Source organism: Mercurialis annua, linkage group LG7 (genome assembly GCF_937616625.2).
Source record: "Mercurialis annua linkage group LG7, ddMerAnnu1.2, whole genome shotgun sequence".
NCBI classification, from domain to species: domain Eukaryota; kingdom Viridiplantae; phylum Streptophyta; class Magnoliopsida; order Malpighiales; family Euphorbiaceae; genus Mercurialis; species Mercurialis annua.
In genome coordinates this window covers 44,448,506-44,465,574 of record NC_065576.1, presented here as the reverse complement: position 1 = coordinate 44,465,574, position 17,069 = coordinate 44,448,506, and the positions used below count along the sequence as shown (strand labels likewise).

The window sequence follows — 17,069 nt, the reverse complement described above, 5'->3', positions numbered from 1 at the left end:
ACACTTCCTTTGATAATTATACAATTTCAATTCCCTCAACTCCAATCTTAACTCCAAAGTCTTATAAAAATGAATTATTAAACTATAAGCCTTTACGTTTCTATTTCATCTGATGAAGTTTTAGTCTTATGAAAAATTCGATTGTTTAAGTCTAAGATTGTTCTGTAACAGAGATATAAGTTATATGGATAAAAAAATAGATTTAAATGATACTAAGGCCATATTTGGTTCATGGAATAGAATAGCATGGAATAGAATAGTATGGAATAGAATAGCAATTCTTTGCTTTGCTTCATGTAATACCCAGTGTTTTAAAAATCGGACCGGACCGGCCGGTCGGACCGGTTGAACCGCGAACCGGTCAGTGGTCCAGTCTGAAAAGGCAAAAAACCGAATCTTTTGATTGGAGCGGTATGAACCGGTAAAAAACCGGATGTTGAACCGGTAAAAAACCGGTGAATCAGAATTTTTTTTAATTTTTTTTAAATTTATTAAATCAGTTGAACCGGTCATTGAACTGGTTCAACCGGTTGAACCGGAAACCGATGGCCTCACCGGTTCAGCCACCGGTTCGGTTTTTAAAACACTGGTAATACCTATTCCAATTTCATGATTTTGTGAAATAAGTACTTCTCTCAAAAATTAAAAAATAGCTATTCCATAAAGAATGGAATAGCCATTCTTTAATTTTTGAGAGGAGTACTTATTCCACAAAATTATGGAATTGGAATAGGTATTACATGAACCAAAACAAAGAATTGTTATTTTATACGGAATAATTATTCCATTCCGCACCTATTCCATGAACCAAACATGGCCTAATATGTATATTTTATACCGAATGTATATCAATACATGATTGATTGTATTAGGGATGTATTATTTCTAAGTAAAACTTAGTGAAAAAATATATTTGAATGATAAATAATTATTTATTTCAATAATTTTACTACTATTTTAAAAAATGATTATAGATGAACATGAAATATTAAAAAATATCTATTTTATACTAATAATATTTTTTCTGTTTCAATTACTTTTTGAAACAATATTTTAACTTGTAAGCAATTTATATATTAATATATATGGATACTAAGCGTATATAATATTTTTTTATATTTTTGGAAATGTTTTTAGAAAACAGTATCTTTATATAAAAAAATAACCAATCTCTATATATTTTGATAAATTTTTGTAATTTTGTCGCTTTTTTTATAAAAAATATAGATACTAAACCTATACATGAATTGGCTCAAAATTGATAAAAGTTTAAATTCTAAAGCTGACTTATTACCATTGAATCGGTTGTACTGGATACTAGTGGAGTCCCGCTCCATTGCCATCATTGGCTGATAAATGAACCGAGTTGAGCCGAATTTTAATATGTTCATGTTTATCTCATTGTGTAAATGACGTATTTATATTCGGTTAGTGTTCAGTTTGTGTTAATTCATATGGATACTAAACAACCCGAGCTCATGAACAAGCTAGAACGAAACTCGTTTAGTATCTAAACAAGCGAACACGAGCTCAACTTGTTTAGGAGCTAAACGAATGAACATATTTGACTTGTTTAAGATCTAAAAAAACGAACACAAATTTAAAACTACATAGTTTTTAAATGGACTATATAGTTTTGCCATGTAATTTTAATTAGTTAAAAATTATTTAATATTATGAATTTATGATTACATCTAAAGTAAATATAATTATATTTAATTATATTTAATTTATGAATCTAGAATTGAGCTTATGTACGAGTTAGTTCGTGAAGTATTTATTGATCTCCTATACGAGTCAGTTCGAAAAGTATTTATCGAACTATTATACAAATAATTTTCTGAACTCTTAATCAAACTCATATACTCATCATATATGATTCTATTTCCGAACAATTAAACAAATTATTTGTGAATGTAATTGAGCGGAACACTAATATTCATATTCCACTGGTTTTAGTAAATGAGCATAAAATCAAGTTTAAGTTCGGCTTGTATTGAATATGAACGAATACTAACCGAGCTCTTGTTGAGCCGAACTCGCTCGTGAGGTACATGGCACCGTTTCATCAATCAATTGCCCAATCAGACGGGCTAGACGTAGCAAAAAATTAATCAGACCCGCTCACATTGTACTGCAAAAAAAATTCTTGCATGTAGTTCAAAGTTTCTCCCACTCAATTTTCCAATTTGAATCACTAAAACTAAAACCCTAACAAAACCTCTGTATCATTTCAAATCACTCGCAAACCTCAAAAGCAAAAAAATAACCTAATAAAAATGTTCACTCCAGGATCAAAGAGAGCAACAAGAAGCTCAATTCACAATGCTGGAAGCCACAGACCGGCGCTCGATTCGCCGGTTACGCCTCTTCAACATAATCAGTCTATTCCTAACCGTCCGTCCACCGGAACTCCTGCTCCTTGGGCTCCTCACCTCTCCGTTCTTGCTCGGTATCTTCTTATTTTATGAATTTCAATTATTTTATTTATTTAATTAATTGTCAGTAGTTTTTTGAATTTCGTTTTAGTCATTAATATGATTGTATTTGCTGTTCTAGTTATTTTAGGTTTAAATTTATTTGATGTTTGCTGTTTGATTTTGTGTAAACTAGAGTGATATTCAATGACTGATGATTGATTAGAGGATTATCATTTTGTTAGTGATTATGCTCTTGATTTAGGCAACTTACTACTGGTTCTACTGTTCTACATTATGATAATTAAATAATGGTTTAATTATTTGCTCTAGCTGTTGGACTGTACAGCTTAATCATTTTGAAGAGGAGCAAAAATATGATAGATGTAGTGTGAAATGTGAAAGGATTTAAGGTGTGAGACTTTGTTTGGAATAATAAATTCTTATGCAAGAATTTCATTTCTTTAAAAAATGCCTTGATATTTTATAAGTTGAAAGACAAGACAACTATGATCTTTCATGGCATGAGAACTGACTGAATAGAGTTCAATTGAATTAAACTCTTATATCTTTAGAGTTTCAGAATAAGGTATAAGAAAAATAGGATTAAAGACCTCATTTAATGCTTTTTTTTTATTAAATATGGCTGTTTGAATTTTTTTTTTATTTTAGTTTTCTCGTAATGGTGATTTAGAGTAGTGCTGTCTCTTTTCTCGGGTGCAAACTTTTGCCTTTTCAGATTTATGGGTAATATATCGGTGGGGAATGTGGTGCTAGTTAATGTTTACTGTTTTCTTTCTCTCAGAATACCGCCAGCGCACAGAACTGAAAAGGAGAATGAGGTAGATCCAATTAAACCTGTATATGTAGGGGAGTTCCCTCAAGTAGTTCGTGACGAACAGGACAGATTTCTGCAGAAGCATATTTCTGGTTTGTTTTTCTTCAATTTTGTTCCTTAATACTCTAAGATTATGGAAAGGCTATCATTGAAATCTCATATGTTATCTGGCAGGCAATGCACATATATCTGGTGGAATGGATAAGGACACGTGCCTTTCTTGGATCATTTTTGGAAACAGACTCTTCATATGGAGTTACTTGTCTTCTGCTGCTTCAAAAGATTGCATTGTTCTTGAGTTTCCTTCAAATGTACTGGATGATGGAGATTCTGGAAACAAATCCTATCTTGGGAGCAACTGGATAGTTGCCATTGTCAATTGGGAGATATCTTGCCAGGGAAGAACCAAAGATGTGCAGAGTCGCAATTCTGCTGGTGTTATAATCTGTAACCAAAAAACTCGAGCTGTCATCTACTGGCCTGATATTTACTCTGCAGATGGATCTATTCCTGTTACCAGTCTCTTATCTACTAACGAAATGGAGAATGCTTCTTCTCCAAGTGATAACAAGACTACCCCAACCAGGAAGCAGCAACCTAACAAGCCTGGAAGTATTTCAGTTGGCTCAAACACTCTTAACTCTATGATTGCTTCTGCAGTGTCTGTATCCCAGCAGGTGTGTGTTTCTTGGGTCTGTAGTTCTAATGGTGAACTGTGGCAGTTCTATTGCAGCCCCACCGGCATCCAACGTAGTAAAGTATATCAAGACATAGTAAGTTCATCCTTCAGAGTTGATGTCAATGGTCAATCTGTTTTGAGCAAGGGCTATCCAAGGTCGCTCATCTGGCATTCTTCATTTCATTCCAAGGAGGATGTTAATAGGCAGTTTCTTATGTTGACAGATCAGGAGATACAGTGTTACAGTGTTACATTTCGTCCTGCTTTAAATGTGTCAAAACTATGGTCTCATGAAATTGTCAGCATTGACGGAGATTCAGGCATTCAAAAAGATTTGGCTGGTCAGAAACGTATCTGGCCTCTGGATGTACAAGTTGATGATCAAGGTAAAGTGATCACAATTCTTGTTGCCACTTTCTGCAAGGACAGGGTTAGTGGCTCAAGCTATATACAGTATTCTCTTTTGACAATGCAATATAAGTCAACTTTTAGCACACCCTCTGATGTGCATGAAAGGATTTTGGAGAAAAAAGCTCCAATCCAAGTGATAATCCCAAAAGCAAGAGTAGAAGACGAAGATTTCTTATTCTCTATGAGGCTTAGGGTAGGAGGAAGGCCATCAGGCTCAACAATCATACTCTCAGGTGATGGAACAGCAACAGTATCCCATTATTATAGGAATTCACTCCGTCTTTATCAGTTTGATTTACCATATGATGCTGGAAAAGTTCTAGATGCATCAATCCTTCCTTCAGCTGATGGAAGTGAAGATGGTGCATGGGTTGTACTAACAGAGAAAGCAGGAATATGGGCCATACCTGAAAAAGCTGTTGTACTAGGTGGAGTTGAGCCACCTGAGAGAAGCTTATCACGTAAAGGGAGTTCAAATGAAGGATCTGCGGATGAAGAGGGAAGAAACATCACATTTGCAAGCAATGCTGCTCCTAGAAGAGCGAGTTCTGAAGCATGGAATGCTGGTGGTAGACAAAATACTGTGATCACTGGAATTGCACGTCGAACTGCCCAAGACGAGGAATCAGAAGCTTTGCTTGGCCAGCTTTTTCATGATTTTTTGTTAACTGGACATGTTGATGCTTCATTTGTAAAGCTTCAAAAATCTGGAGCATTTGAAAGAGATGGAGAAACAAATGTTTTCACTAGGACTAGCAAATCTATTGTTGACACCTTAGCTAAACACTGGACAACAACTAGAGGGGCTGAGATTGTGGCTTTGACAATAGTATCCAGCCAACTAATAGAGAAACAGCAAAAACATGAAAGATATCTTCAATTTCTTGCTTTATCCAAGTGTCATGAGGAGCTGTGTTCCAAACAGAGTATGGCGTATTGTATTTTCCAGTTACTTATGCATATGCAGTTTTCATTTAAATTTGCAGTCATGCGTAACATTTTTTTATCTGTAGCATGTGTGGAAACTTTAGTAAGGATATCTTAGTTTGGGAACAAGTACAAGAATTTTAATACTTCTGCACTTATTTTCAACTCAATAATGCACAATCAAAAGACAGAGAAATAAATGGTCAAACATCTTGGTGCTAACCAGAGCTTTATTTTAACAGGACAGTCTTTGCAAACAATCTTGGAACATGGTGAAAAACTTGCTGGGATGATTCAAATAAGAGAACTGCAAAATGTTATTAGCCAGAATCGTTCAACTGCATCTGGTTCCCAAAATTCTAGTTCCGAATCTCAGATTGCAGGAGCTCTTTGGGACCTTATTCAGTTAGTTGGTGAGAGATCCCGCCGCAATACTGTTCTTCTTATGGACAGGGACAATGCCGAAGTATTCTACAGTAAGGTTTCTGATCTTGAAGAGGTATTTAATTGCTTGGAGAGACATTTAGAATATGTCGTAAGCGAGGAACAACCACTTGAGGTTCAGATACAGAGATCTTGTGAACTTTCAAATGCAGTTGTCTCTGTAGTTCGCACTGCAATGCTTTACAGAGATGACCATCACATGTGGTATCCACCACCAGAGGGCTTAACACCATGGTACTGTCAACTGGTTGTTCGGAATGGGCTGTGGCGAGTTGCATCTTTCATGCTCCAGCTGCTTAATGAAATAACTGGATTCAATAATTTCACAAAATCAGATCTTTACAGCCATCTAGAGATACTAGCTGAAGTGCTTCTTGAGGCATATGCTGGTGCTATTAATGCTAAACTTGAGCGTGGAGAAGACCATAAAGGACTGCTAGAGGAGTATTGGAATAGGCGCGATTTCCTTCTTGGATCTCTCTATCAAAAGTTAAAAGATTATGTAGAAGGAGGGCACCAGGTTAGATTTATCTGTTCATTTTGCATTTCTTATGATGCTAGAGTTAAATACAGAACAACTTTTGAGTTGTTTCTCTTTTCAGGTTTTTAGTATTGGAACTGATGAACAGAATGATGAAATCCTAAGAAAGCTTTCTTCAAGTTTGCTGTCCACTGCAAAAAGGCATGAAGGATACAAAACAATGTGGAGTATATGCTGTGACCTCAATGATGCAATGCTGCTAAAAAATCTTATGGTAACTTTTTTCAAATTATAAGATGACTATCGTTTTTATCTTGCTTCTTTCCTTATTCGATTGGTGTTCTAGAATTGCAGTATTACTTGTACAATGTAACAGATATGAGGTGCTATCACATGTCGCCAGTCTGATGCTTTAGTATTGAGAATGTGCCACTAACAAGTTCCTTGTTAAGTTGAACATACACACCATGAAACTATGTTCCGGAGATGTACATGAATCTCATATTGCTAAGTAACAAGAATATTAGGCAGTTTAAAAAGGTGGGCCAACCGCTCAAATGACTAGTTCTAGTCATTTTGAATATGGTTGGACCTAAATTCACCATGCACATAAATGTTCCTATTCCTTTGGATGTGTTGAGAAAGTTTACTTACCATGCACATCAGGATCGGGGTTTATGGTCTGTGTGAGGAAACATCCAAAGATAGCTGTGCTGTTGAATATTGTCAGGGAGAAAAAACCAGATGTCTGTAGACTCATGCTTATTTATAGACAGATGTGTGTTGCTTGTATTCTGGAATATGCTAATGCATGAAAACTGTGTTTACTCATGTTCCTAGCTCTATATTGAACTTTAAAAATATAGATGATTTTGAGAATGGTGACTGGTAAATGGTAAATGGATTTTCTGTTGCTTCATTTCCATTTCCTTCAGTAAACTTTCTGCATAGATTGGAGACTGGGCATATTGGAGAAATCTTACAAAGCTGGAAAGTAATTTGAACTGGGATTGCGTGTAAAATTAATTGAATACTAAGAGTAGGTTGAGGAAATATTTGTATTTGTCTAACTGTGCTTGATAGTAAAATAGAAGTCGAAAGTGAATGAGCAGGTAACAGGCTGTTTGATTATGTTTTCTTTGTTTGGTTACATTTAGGTCTTAAAACATGATTCTGGAATTGCGGTTGAAAAGCTGTAGAGCATGCATATTAAATATTCACCAAAATAATGCAGCTACTCGTTCTTATGCATTTACCTTCAATAATTGAATAAGAGTTCCAAATTAAACTGTTACAAACAATAGTTAATAGTATTACAACTTTTCTTTCTATCAAAATACTCCCTGTTGTTGGTTAAGGATTGATGGCTTTAATCGAAAGTTCCAATTTGGTTCTTTCCTGTCATGCGTTCCAATTGAGTGTCATGTTATCCAACTGAGGTGTCAAGATAGGTTCTTGCTTTTAGTTGAAATGTAAAATTAAGAACCTAAAAGAGAGGACACTCTCATGCCACATATTCTTTGAAGAAGTTGGGAGAATCGCTATAGCTGGTAGTTACAAATAACTGATGGAATTTTATATGCACGTGCTCTGTTGTACGGTATGTATTTGGACAGCTTATTTATTTCTATCATTTGTTGCTTGTGTTTCTCAGCATGATAGCATGGGACCTAAAGGAGGTTTCAATTATTTTGTGTTTAAACAACTGTATCGGAAGAGGCAATTTTCCAAACTTCTACGGCTTGGTGAGGAGTTCCCAGAGGAGTTATCTTTTTTCCTAAAGCATCACCATGATCTTCTTTGGCTTCATGAGGTGTACCTCCATCAATTTTCTTCAACTTCCGAAACACTTCATGATTTGGCTCTTTCTCAAGATGAGTGCTCCATTTCAGAAGCTGAAGAAGGTGCAGAACCTGATCATGTCAGTTTGATAAAAACACCAGTGGATAGAAAGCGTCTTTTGCATCTCTCAAAGATTGCTGCCATGGCAGGTCTGGTCTATTCTCTAGTTGCTTCTTTGCTTGTCTTGTCAAGTTGCTGTAGACAGAGTTTTGATTAATTGGTATGTTCGACAGTGGATAACTTGAGTTAGCATTAATATAGAAATTTTAAGTTTTGGTTCGAAAACTTGACTACTTCAGATTCATTTATGCACATACTGGGAGTAGACTAGGTCTAATAAATGCATGTCATTAACCAGATCAAGGTCATAATTAAACTGCAGCTGTTATTCAGGCTGATAAAGAATCAGAAAAATATGGATGTATGATTGAACTTTTTTTATGATGTTTCCATTTGATAGCTGTGCAAATGCTCTTTTAGATCCATATGGATTGGGACTAATTCTACAGTTCTACTGGAGGGTTTAGTCTCCTTAATTTTACTTTTACAATATCACTCCAAGCTATTTTAGGTCTTTCCCTTGTTTTTTTATTTCACTCTTACAACTTATAAAGTTGTGTATCTGGTTAGATCAACGTCGTATTAATGTAATGCTCCTTTAAATGAAATGGGGATATAAAGATGTATGGTGATATAGTTCAACCAAGGTTAAAGTTTTTCAAAAGCAGAACTGAACTGATTTTGAACTTACTTGACAAATAGGATTCCTGCTTTTTTTATTCTTGTCTTCATTTGACATAAATTTTGTGACTAAAACTTAATTAGTTTGCTTCCTCATTTCCCTATGTTTTTTCCCTTTTACTTTATTTAGCAGGTAAAAATGCCGATTGTGAGACGAAGCTCAAGCGCATTGATGCAGATTTGAAGATTTTGAAATTGCAGGTGTGCAAATGATTTAAGAATATTTAATGATTTCCCTTTGGTTGGGTTTATTTTAATTATTAATTATACTCTAAAGTTTCTTCTAATGAATGAAACTTGTCATTTTTTGCACTCATTCGTCCTTTACAGGTTCTACCCTGTCTAATTTATGTTTACTTCTCAAATCATTCCTATGGTCTCCAACACTCCATGTTTCTAGTTTCTAAAACTCCCCGAAACTCATAAGAAACTTTTTTGGGGCTGTTTTTGTAAATAACAAAAATTAGATATCGGTTTCCTATAAGAAAAAATGTAAAGAGTTACCCACAAATAAACTAATTTATTATTTTTATTGGATTATATTGTAGTTTAATTATAATTAAAACTTTTTAAATATAAATTTCAATTATGGTTCTAAAATTCATAAATAAATTATCATTTATTATGAATTTTAATTTTAATTATATTCAAATGATATATTTCATTAATTATTAACATAAACGTATAATAAGTTATTAGTTTGAAAATTTATTTTTTGTAAATAAAACTTGATATGTAATTTGTTTTTACTAAATATATCTCTATATTTTTATTACTTACACGTTTTCCCATATTTCCGTTTTTAATATTTTGAAAAAAATCGGTTTGTGGTATTTGTTTCTATTCCCTTGCAACATGTAGTGTGGTGAATCATACTTGAGTTTATTGGCAATGTTATGTCACTTTTGTGTTCCACTTTCTCTCATTTGAATGGCTTCGTAAAACATGGCTTATTATTAGCAGGTAATATAGTTTGTGTTTACTGAAGTCAGTTTTTGTCCGTCTTTCTGAAGATGTAACTAAAATTTTGTGGATTTAAAAATTGGATTTTTGTAGCTGATTCCAACTAGATGGGAACCAAGGCTTAGTTGAGCTGAGTTGGGTTGAATTCAATATTTTAGATGGGAAAGTGAGCAAAATGGGGTTAACCTGGATGGCAAAAATATTATACAGAAAGAAATTTTTTTAATATTGAATGGCCATCAGTTACCTTTTTGTTTTGTTTCTGTTCAATTGTAAATAGAAACCATAATTGCTGGTATCTTGAGTACGTAGTCACATCTGCTTGTTGAAAATTCCATATACTTTCTGACATGCTTTAATAGAGTCGAGCACTGACTATTGCAGGAAGAAATTTTAGAAGTTCGTCAGGCTAATAGTGTAGAAGTATATGACGGCCAGCAGCTTCTCCGTCCTGAGGAGCTCATAGAGCATTGCCTTAATATTGAAAGTCCAGAGTTGGCATTGCGAGCTTTTGACGTGTTTGCATGGACGAGCTCATCATTTCGTCAAAGTCACAAAAGTCTTCTGGAAGAATGTTGGAAGAACGGTGCTGATCAAGATGATTGGGCGAAACTTCATCAGGCATCTATTAATGAAGGATGGACTGATGACGAAACCCTGCAGCAACTCAGAGACACGGTCCTTTTCCAGGCATCGAGTAGGTGCTACGGACCTCGAGCTGAAACAATTGAAGGAGGATTTGATGAAGTGTTGCCATTAAGGAAAAAAAACTTAAATGTGTCGGAAACAGCGAAGGATTCGGATATTTCCGTTGAAGCAATACTGATGCAGCACAAAGATTTTCCCGATGCAGGGAAGCTGATGCTGACTGCTGTCATGTTAGGTAGTGTACAAGATGATGTAAGAGTAGAAGAGACTCCGTCTCCTATGGAATGAACCTCATCAATTTTGTGTAATCATTTGATTTACATGATTCCAGTATGTAGTAAAGTGTTTATCAATGTGTTATAGTTTAGCGAAAATCTGTATTCTTAAAAGAAAATATTTTAAGACATTTGTGCAGAAAATGTATGTAAGAGCAGGATTAGCTATAGAGAATGTCTGGTAATATTACATCAATTTCTGTCAAATTATGGATGATCATTTTCTCAACAGTTTCAATTGGTGATCATTGCTGATGATATCAAGCTAGAAGAACTGGTATGTGTAACTTTTTTTATTATTTCATTTCGGTTTGGATTTATTTGATATGGTAGCAGTATATCTGATCATGGATTGGGTATTTGTCCGGCCTGCCCAAGCTGGACAAATCCCCGGTAATTGTCTGGTAATATAGCATATATTTCTGTCAAATTATGGATGATCAGATGGTTTCAATTGGTGGTCGTTGCTGATGATATCATGCCAGAAGAGCTGGTATGTAACTTTTTTTATTGTTTCATTTCAATTTGGATGTATTTGATATGATTATAGTAAAGAGGAAATTAGACTCAGCACTTGATTATCAAAAATAATTCCAAAAATATTTGAGCATCTTTTTTTTTTTCTGTCAACACTTGATTCCACCTTTTTATTTCATCTAGCACTTGATTCCACTTTTTTATTTCATCCAGCACTTGATTTCACCTTTTTATTTCATCCAACACTTAACCCAACCTTTTTATTTTGTCCAACATTTAACTTCATTTTTTTATTCATCCAACATTTAACTCCATTTTTTTAAGATTTAGAATTTAGATTTTAAGATTTTAGGGGTTTAGGGTTTATGATTTTAGGATTAGGGTTTAGCATGATTTAGGGTTTAGGGTTTATGATTTAGGATATAGGGTTTAGCATGATTTAGGGTTTAGGGTTTAGCATGATTTAAGGTTTAGGGTTTAAGATTTAGAATTTAGGGTTTAGGGTTTAGCATGTTTTAGGGTTTAGAGTTTGGAGTTTAGGGTTTAGGGTTTAGGCTTTAGTATGATTTAGGGTTTAGGGTTTAGGGTTTAGAGAAATAAGATTTTAAGTGTTAGATTTAATGTTTTTATTAAATCAAGTGCTAGGTGCAATTTATTTTCTTTTGTAAGTATTGTCCGCAAATAAAAACGAATATAAGTATTTTTGAGATTATTTTAACAAAATCAAGTATTTTTCAACTTTTCCCTATAGTAAACTCGATCATGGGTTTGGGTATTTGTGTGGCCCATCCGTCTTGAGCTGGACTTGGATAGTTAATTTATGTCTCGAGCCTGGTTTGCGACTGAATCAGTAATAAGTCCGTTTTTTTATAGGTGAGCTTGAACTTTCATAATTATTTAAATTCCAATTTAAATCTGGAAAAATTCGGTCAAAATTCGTATAAAATTTGTAGGACGGGTTTGGATTTAAATTTGAGGTCTGAACCAGATTTAGACCGTATTTGGACTTGCATTAAAAAGAGTCAAGTCTGTTGAGTGCCGACTATAATCTAGTAGTCTACATTGTAGACCTTTTTTATTTACTTAGTATTTTTTTTTGATAATATTTGTTTACTTAGTATTAATTGATCATCTAATTGATACAAAAAAAATCTGTGAAGGGAAATGACTACTTACTCTTATTATTATCAGCCACGCAACACAAATTTGTTTTGGCTTACTCAATATGTGGCTTGTATTTCCCAAAGAAATCATCCCCACCAAGAAGATTTTTCAAAAATCCACATGGCAAGTTAGAAACCTCTAATATTATTGAAAAATATCACATCTAATCCAAGTAACCAATAAGAAACTGCTGATGTGTAGATTTCCTAATCCACAACATCTTCCCATTTCCCATATAATCCCCCTCTAGTTACCTTTGGTAAATCACCAAGCAACAACTTCAACTAAAAAGTCATCTACTTCACCAAGTAAAGCAGTCATGGCAACCTCTGCAATTCAAAAATCTTCCTTTGCTGGCCAGACTGCTTTGACGCAATCGAATGAGCTTGTTCGCAAGGTCGGTTCCTCCGGCGATGGCCGCATTAGCATGCGCAGGACTGTTAAAAGTGCTCCCCAAAGCATTTGGTATTCAATACTTTTTCTTTCTTAAGCTATACATTGTTTTTATTAGAGACAAATGTATACAATTCTATGTACTGCATATATACAAATCTGACAATTTAATTGATAAAACAGGTATGGTGCAGACCGACCAAAGTACTTGGGCCCATTCTCCGAGCAAACTCCATCATATTTGACCGGTGAATTTCCCGGTGACTATGGCTGGGACACTGCTGGTTTATCCGCTGACCCTGAAACATTTGCCAAGAACCGTGAGCTTGAGGTGATCCACTGCAGATGGGCCATGCTTGGTGCACTTGGCTGCGTCTTCCCTGAACTCCTTTCTAAGAATGGAGTCACATTCGGTGAAGCCGTTTGGTTCAAAGCCGGTTCTCAAATCTTCTCGGAAGGTGGCCTTGACTACCTCGGCAACCCCAACCTAATTCATGCTCAGAGCATCCTCGCCATATGGGCTTGCCAGGTTATTAAGATATACCATATTGCTAAATTATAAAAATATAACAAATTTGTAATTAATCACACTGACTCGGCTGATCATTTTTTTACAGGTTGTGCTCATGGGATTAATCGAAGGCTACAGAGTGGGTGGAGGACCCCTTGGTGAAGGTCTCGACCCCATTTACCCTGGAGGCTCCTTCGACCCTCTAGGATTGGCTGATGATCCCGAAGCATTCGCTGAATTGAAAGTAAAGGAAGTAAAAAACGGACGTTTGGCTATGTTTTCCATGTTTGGATTCTTCGTTCAAGCCATTGTCACCGGAAAAGGACCTGTTGAAAACCTTTACGACCACCTTGCTGACCCAGTTGCCAACAATGCTTGGGCTTACGCTACCAACTTTGTTCCCGGAAAGTGAAAAGAATCATCAGCTATATGATATTTATACCTTTCACTTGTAACATTACTGAGTCTCCTTTTGTTCAAATGCTCATTAATGGAAGTTTTTGTGAAAAGTATTGTATTGTATTGTAAAATATCAGAATTATTCTGCTGAAATCTTGTGTTTGGTTAAAAGATGTTTATTTATGGATTTTGGCAAACGTATGCCTACTTGCACTTAGGTGAACAAGCCTAGCAAAGCTTTATTTAGGCCAAGTATGAATTCAAGTGTATTATACAAGTTCTCTTGAATTCGAATTGGCTCTAGTTCTCACGCTTGAACTCGACTGTGTTATACAAGTTTAAACTAGAGCTCGAATGTGCTTAAATTCTCACGCTCAAATGTCAGTATGTTATGTAAGTGCGAACTTGGATTCAAATAAGACCTAATTACTTAAAAACCACTCATCTTGTAACTTTTTTTTATTTATACCACGACCTAGGAAAATTTTCAATTGTACCCTATTTTCGATTTTTATGTTTCGTTTCTACCCCAAGAGTAATGTTTTTGATAATTTAATTAATTTAAGGCCTAATGTCTTAAAAACCCCCGACCTTTTAACCCCTTTTCAATCATACCCTGACGTTGAAAATTTGTCAATTTTACCCTATTTTACATTTTTGTGTTTCAATTGTACCCTGAAAAATTAAATTAACGTCTTTTGCGTTTGGAAATTTGTTTAAAACATTCTCCATGTCTCGCATATATTAATTGTATATTTTTAAAATTTATTTAAATTTAGTTAAATTAATTAAGAATTTAAATTAGTGTTAATTTTATTATGGTTTTTAGTTAGTTTTTAAAAATAAAAGATTTATTTGTACTTTTTTGAATAAAAAAGAATTTAATTTCATGTTTAGACTTAATTAATTGAATGATTTCATCATTTAAGTAAAAAAATTAACAAAAATTAAAATATTGGGGTACAATTGAAAAGGAAAAATTCAAAAGTGGGTAAAATTGACAAATTTTCAACGTCGGGGTGGAATTGAAAAAAGGTTTAAAGGTGAGGGGTTTTTGAGTGATTAGGCCTTAATTTAAAGATGAAAATATTAAAAACAAGATATATAAATGATTAACATTAACGTTTTATTAGAATATAGGTTAAAAATGAAAGACTAATTTATACTTTTTTTAAAAAAAAAATAGGTCAATTCAACTCATTAGGGTAGAGATGAAACATAAAAATCAAAAATAGGGTACAATTGAAACTTTTCCTAAGTCATGGTATAAATGAAAAAAAGTTACAAGGTGATGGTTTTTAAGTAATTAAACCCTCAAATAACATTAAATTCTCACAACTAGAAAGATATCTGAGGCATTTGAACTCAAGTTTGAGTTTAATTAAAAAAATACTGTAAACTTATCATGTTTGGTGAATCTTAAAATGTTTTTATTATAAAATATAGATCTTGACAAATTAAGATGACTTACACTTAAATTTGGAGATATAGAATAATTACGCTTAAATTTGGAGATATAGAATAATTACACTTAAATTTGGAGATATAGAATTTAATTTGTTAGAAAAATACATTATTATTTTGAGCATACAAGATACTCGTTTTGGCTTCTTTAATTGATCAAGCTCGACTCGAGATTTCGAGTAGCTTGAGCTCAAAATCGACTCATTCTTTTTGAGCAAATATAATTTTTTTTCTCAAGTAACTCGCACTACCTGGCACCTGCAACCAGGGCCTTCACCAAAAAAACAAAAAAATCAAACTAATCAATGTAAATCAGTTCAACCAAATGTTAACTGAAAAGTCAATACAAGATAACATATAATTCAGCATTCAATCATCATTAATAAATCATACTGGTAGAATTAAAAAAAATAAAAAAATGCAACAAACGCAATAAAAATACAGAAGTAACACAATATAACTCTAGAAAATTAAAATATCATTTACTGTCATATAAAAAATATTATATATATATATATATATATATAAAGATGATTTTTTATACACGTTTAATTGTGAAAAATAAGTTGTAAACTAAAATAACAGAAAAAAATGATGAAACAAATTTTAAATCTGAAAACAATAAAGAAGAAGAAGAAGAAAAAAATAATGATGATGAACAACGACGGTAGTGGCGAGCGAAGATGATGACAACGACAATGACGATAATGACGAATGGAGATGATGACTATGGCGACGACGGTACCAATAAATTTAAGATCTATAATAAAAAACGATGATACAATGGTGATAACAACGACGAAGAAAACACGATTATAATAATGGCGATAGTAGTGAGAGAAAAAAATAAAAAGATAAAAGAAAACGAAGAAAGAAAAAGAAAAATAACATGAAGAAGAGAAGGGAACAATATTTTATTTTCTTTTAGATTATAAATGTAAATATTAGAAATAAATTAGTATCTTTTAAAAACCCAAAAACAATAAGAATGTTTGAAAAGATTAAGTCAAAATGAATAGTTGTGTAAAAAGTCTTTTAATTTTTTTTATTTGGTATTTTTTAAAGAGAAAATTACACCATATCCCTCAAAATCTCAAAAGTTTATGTTAGTGACCCATCTTTTTTTTCTTGCAAAAATCCCTCAATTTTTAAATATTCTTTTCATGCCTACCTTTTTATATTTATTATTCCTATTTTATCCCTATAATATATGTTTCTTATTGTGTATTTAGTACACTGAATTATTTTCCCCACCATCTTCTTATTCATTACCCACAACAGTCATCTAATTAATTTCGATTTAAAATATCACAACTTCTTCACTGTTCATCATATTCTCCATTTCCCCCTACATTTCCTCCATTATCTCTTAAATCTCTGCTTCCCTTGTTTATTTTTTATTTTCACCTATTTTCATGGTTATTACATGCGATGCATCTGATACTCAAGCTAAAATCAAAATCGAAGAAATGAAGCAGAAGACCGTTGCAAAAGGAAATTCTAAACAAATAAAATTATATTTACAGATCTATTATAATATAAGAAATTATAGGTAAAATGGAAATTTTAATTTGAATGGTGGGGATTTGATGTGTTGGGTTGTAGTGTAAATTTAAGAAATTGGAGTTTAGATTTGATTTAATTGTGTGGAAGTTAAGAAGAAGTATCGATCATGATGATCATTGGCGATGACCGATGATGGAAAAACAGAGATGGTTGCTTCAGAATTCTACTTTCTAATTAATATTACTAATTTATGAACTATGCTTTTTAATTCAAAATAATTTTACTCAATTATAACTGATGAAGAAGATGATTGAGAAGATAATAGAAAGGAGGTGGTGATGATGAGGAATGGTAGATGTGAGTGTTCATAGAAAATTGAGGTAATAAGAATGGTTTAAGGTCATTGGATAGGTAAATATACATTAAAAATGAAAAATACATAAATTTGATATAACATATACATTGGAACTGAAAATTGATTTATATCAA

At 33.4% G+C, this 17,069-nt stretch overlaps 2 protein-coding genes across 3 annotated transcripts; both read left to right on the top strand.

The window, feature by feature from the left end:
• Window positions 1–2,013: 2,013 nt before the first annotated feature.
• On the top strand, window positions 2,014–10,873 carry LOC126655544 (nuclear pore complex protein NUP133). Of its 2 annotated transcripts, none has more exons than XM_050349771.1 (8): window positions 2,014–2,452; window positions 3,223–3,347; window positions 3,430–5,271; window positions 5,515–6,236; window positions 6,319–6,471; window positions 7,852–8,188; window positions 8,914–8,981; window positions 10,128–10,873. In XM_050349771.1, exons 1-8 carry the CDS (start codon window positions 2,280–2,282, stop codon window positions 10,677–10,679), a joined length of 3,972 nt encoding a protein of 1,323 aa, XP_050205728.1. In that variant the 5' UTR covers window positions 2,014–2,279; the 3' UTR covers window positions 10,680–10,873. The 2 variants fall into 2 exon arrangements, with proteins under 2 accessions (XP_050205728.1, XP_050205727.1); XM_050349770.2 differs by having other exon boundaries at window positions 2,015–2,452; window positions 8,911–8,981.
• Window positions 10,874–12,554: 1,681 nt separating this feature from the next.
• On the top strand, window positions 12,555–13,763 carry LOC130014764 (chlorophyll a-b binding protein 5, chloroplastic-like). Its single transcript, XM_056103635.1, has 3 exons — window positions 12,555–12,772; window positions 12,884–13,229; window positions 13,318–13,763. The coding sequence occupies exons 1-3, from the start codon at window positions 12,627–12,629 to the stop codon at window positions 13,621–13,623; spliced, it is 798 nt and encodes a 265-aa protein (XP_055959610.1). The 5' UTR covers window positions 12,555–12,626; the 3' UTR covers window positions 13,624–13,763.
• The last annotated feature ends 3,306 nt before the right edge of the window (window positions 13,764–17,069 follow it).

What these genes read in the sequence shown, in the direction of transcription:
- LOC126655544 (XM_050349770.2), top strand. Translation starts at nt 2,280, where the DNA reads ATGTTCACTCCAGGATCAAAGAGAGCAACAAGAAGCTCAATTCACAAT. An exon ending in AAAGATTGCTGCCATGGCAG is followed by an intron (nt 8,189 to 8,910) that starts GTCTGGTCTATT and finishes TACTTTATTTAG; the next exon opens with CAGGTAAAAATGCCGATTGT. An exon ending in TGAAGATTTTGAAATTGCAG is followed by an intron (nt 8,982 to 10,127) that starts GTGTGCAAATGA and finishes TGACTATTGCAG; the next exon opens with GAAGAAATTTTAGAAGTTCG.
- LOC130014764 (XM_056103635.1), top strand. Translation starts at nt 12,627, where the DNA reads ATGGCAACCTCTGCAATTCAAAAATCTTCCTTTGCTGGCCAGACTGCT. An exon ending in AGTGCTCCCCAAAGCATTTG is followed by an intron (nt 12,773 to 12,883) that starts GTATTCAATACT and finishes TTGATAAAACAG; the next exon opens with GTATGGTGCAGACCGACCAA. An exon ending in TCGCCATATGGGCTTGCCAG is followed by an intron (nt 13,230 to 13,317) that starts GTTATTAAGATA and finishes ATTTTTTTACAG; the next exon opens with GTTGTGCTCATGGGATTAAT.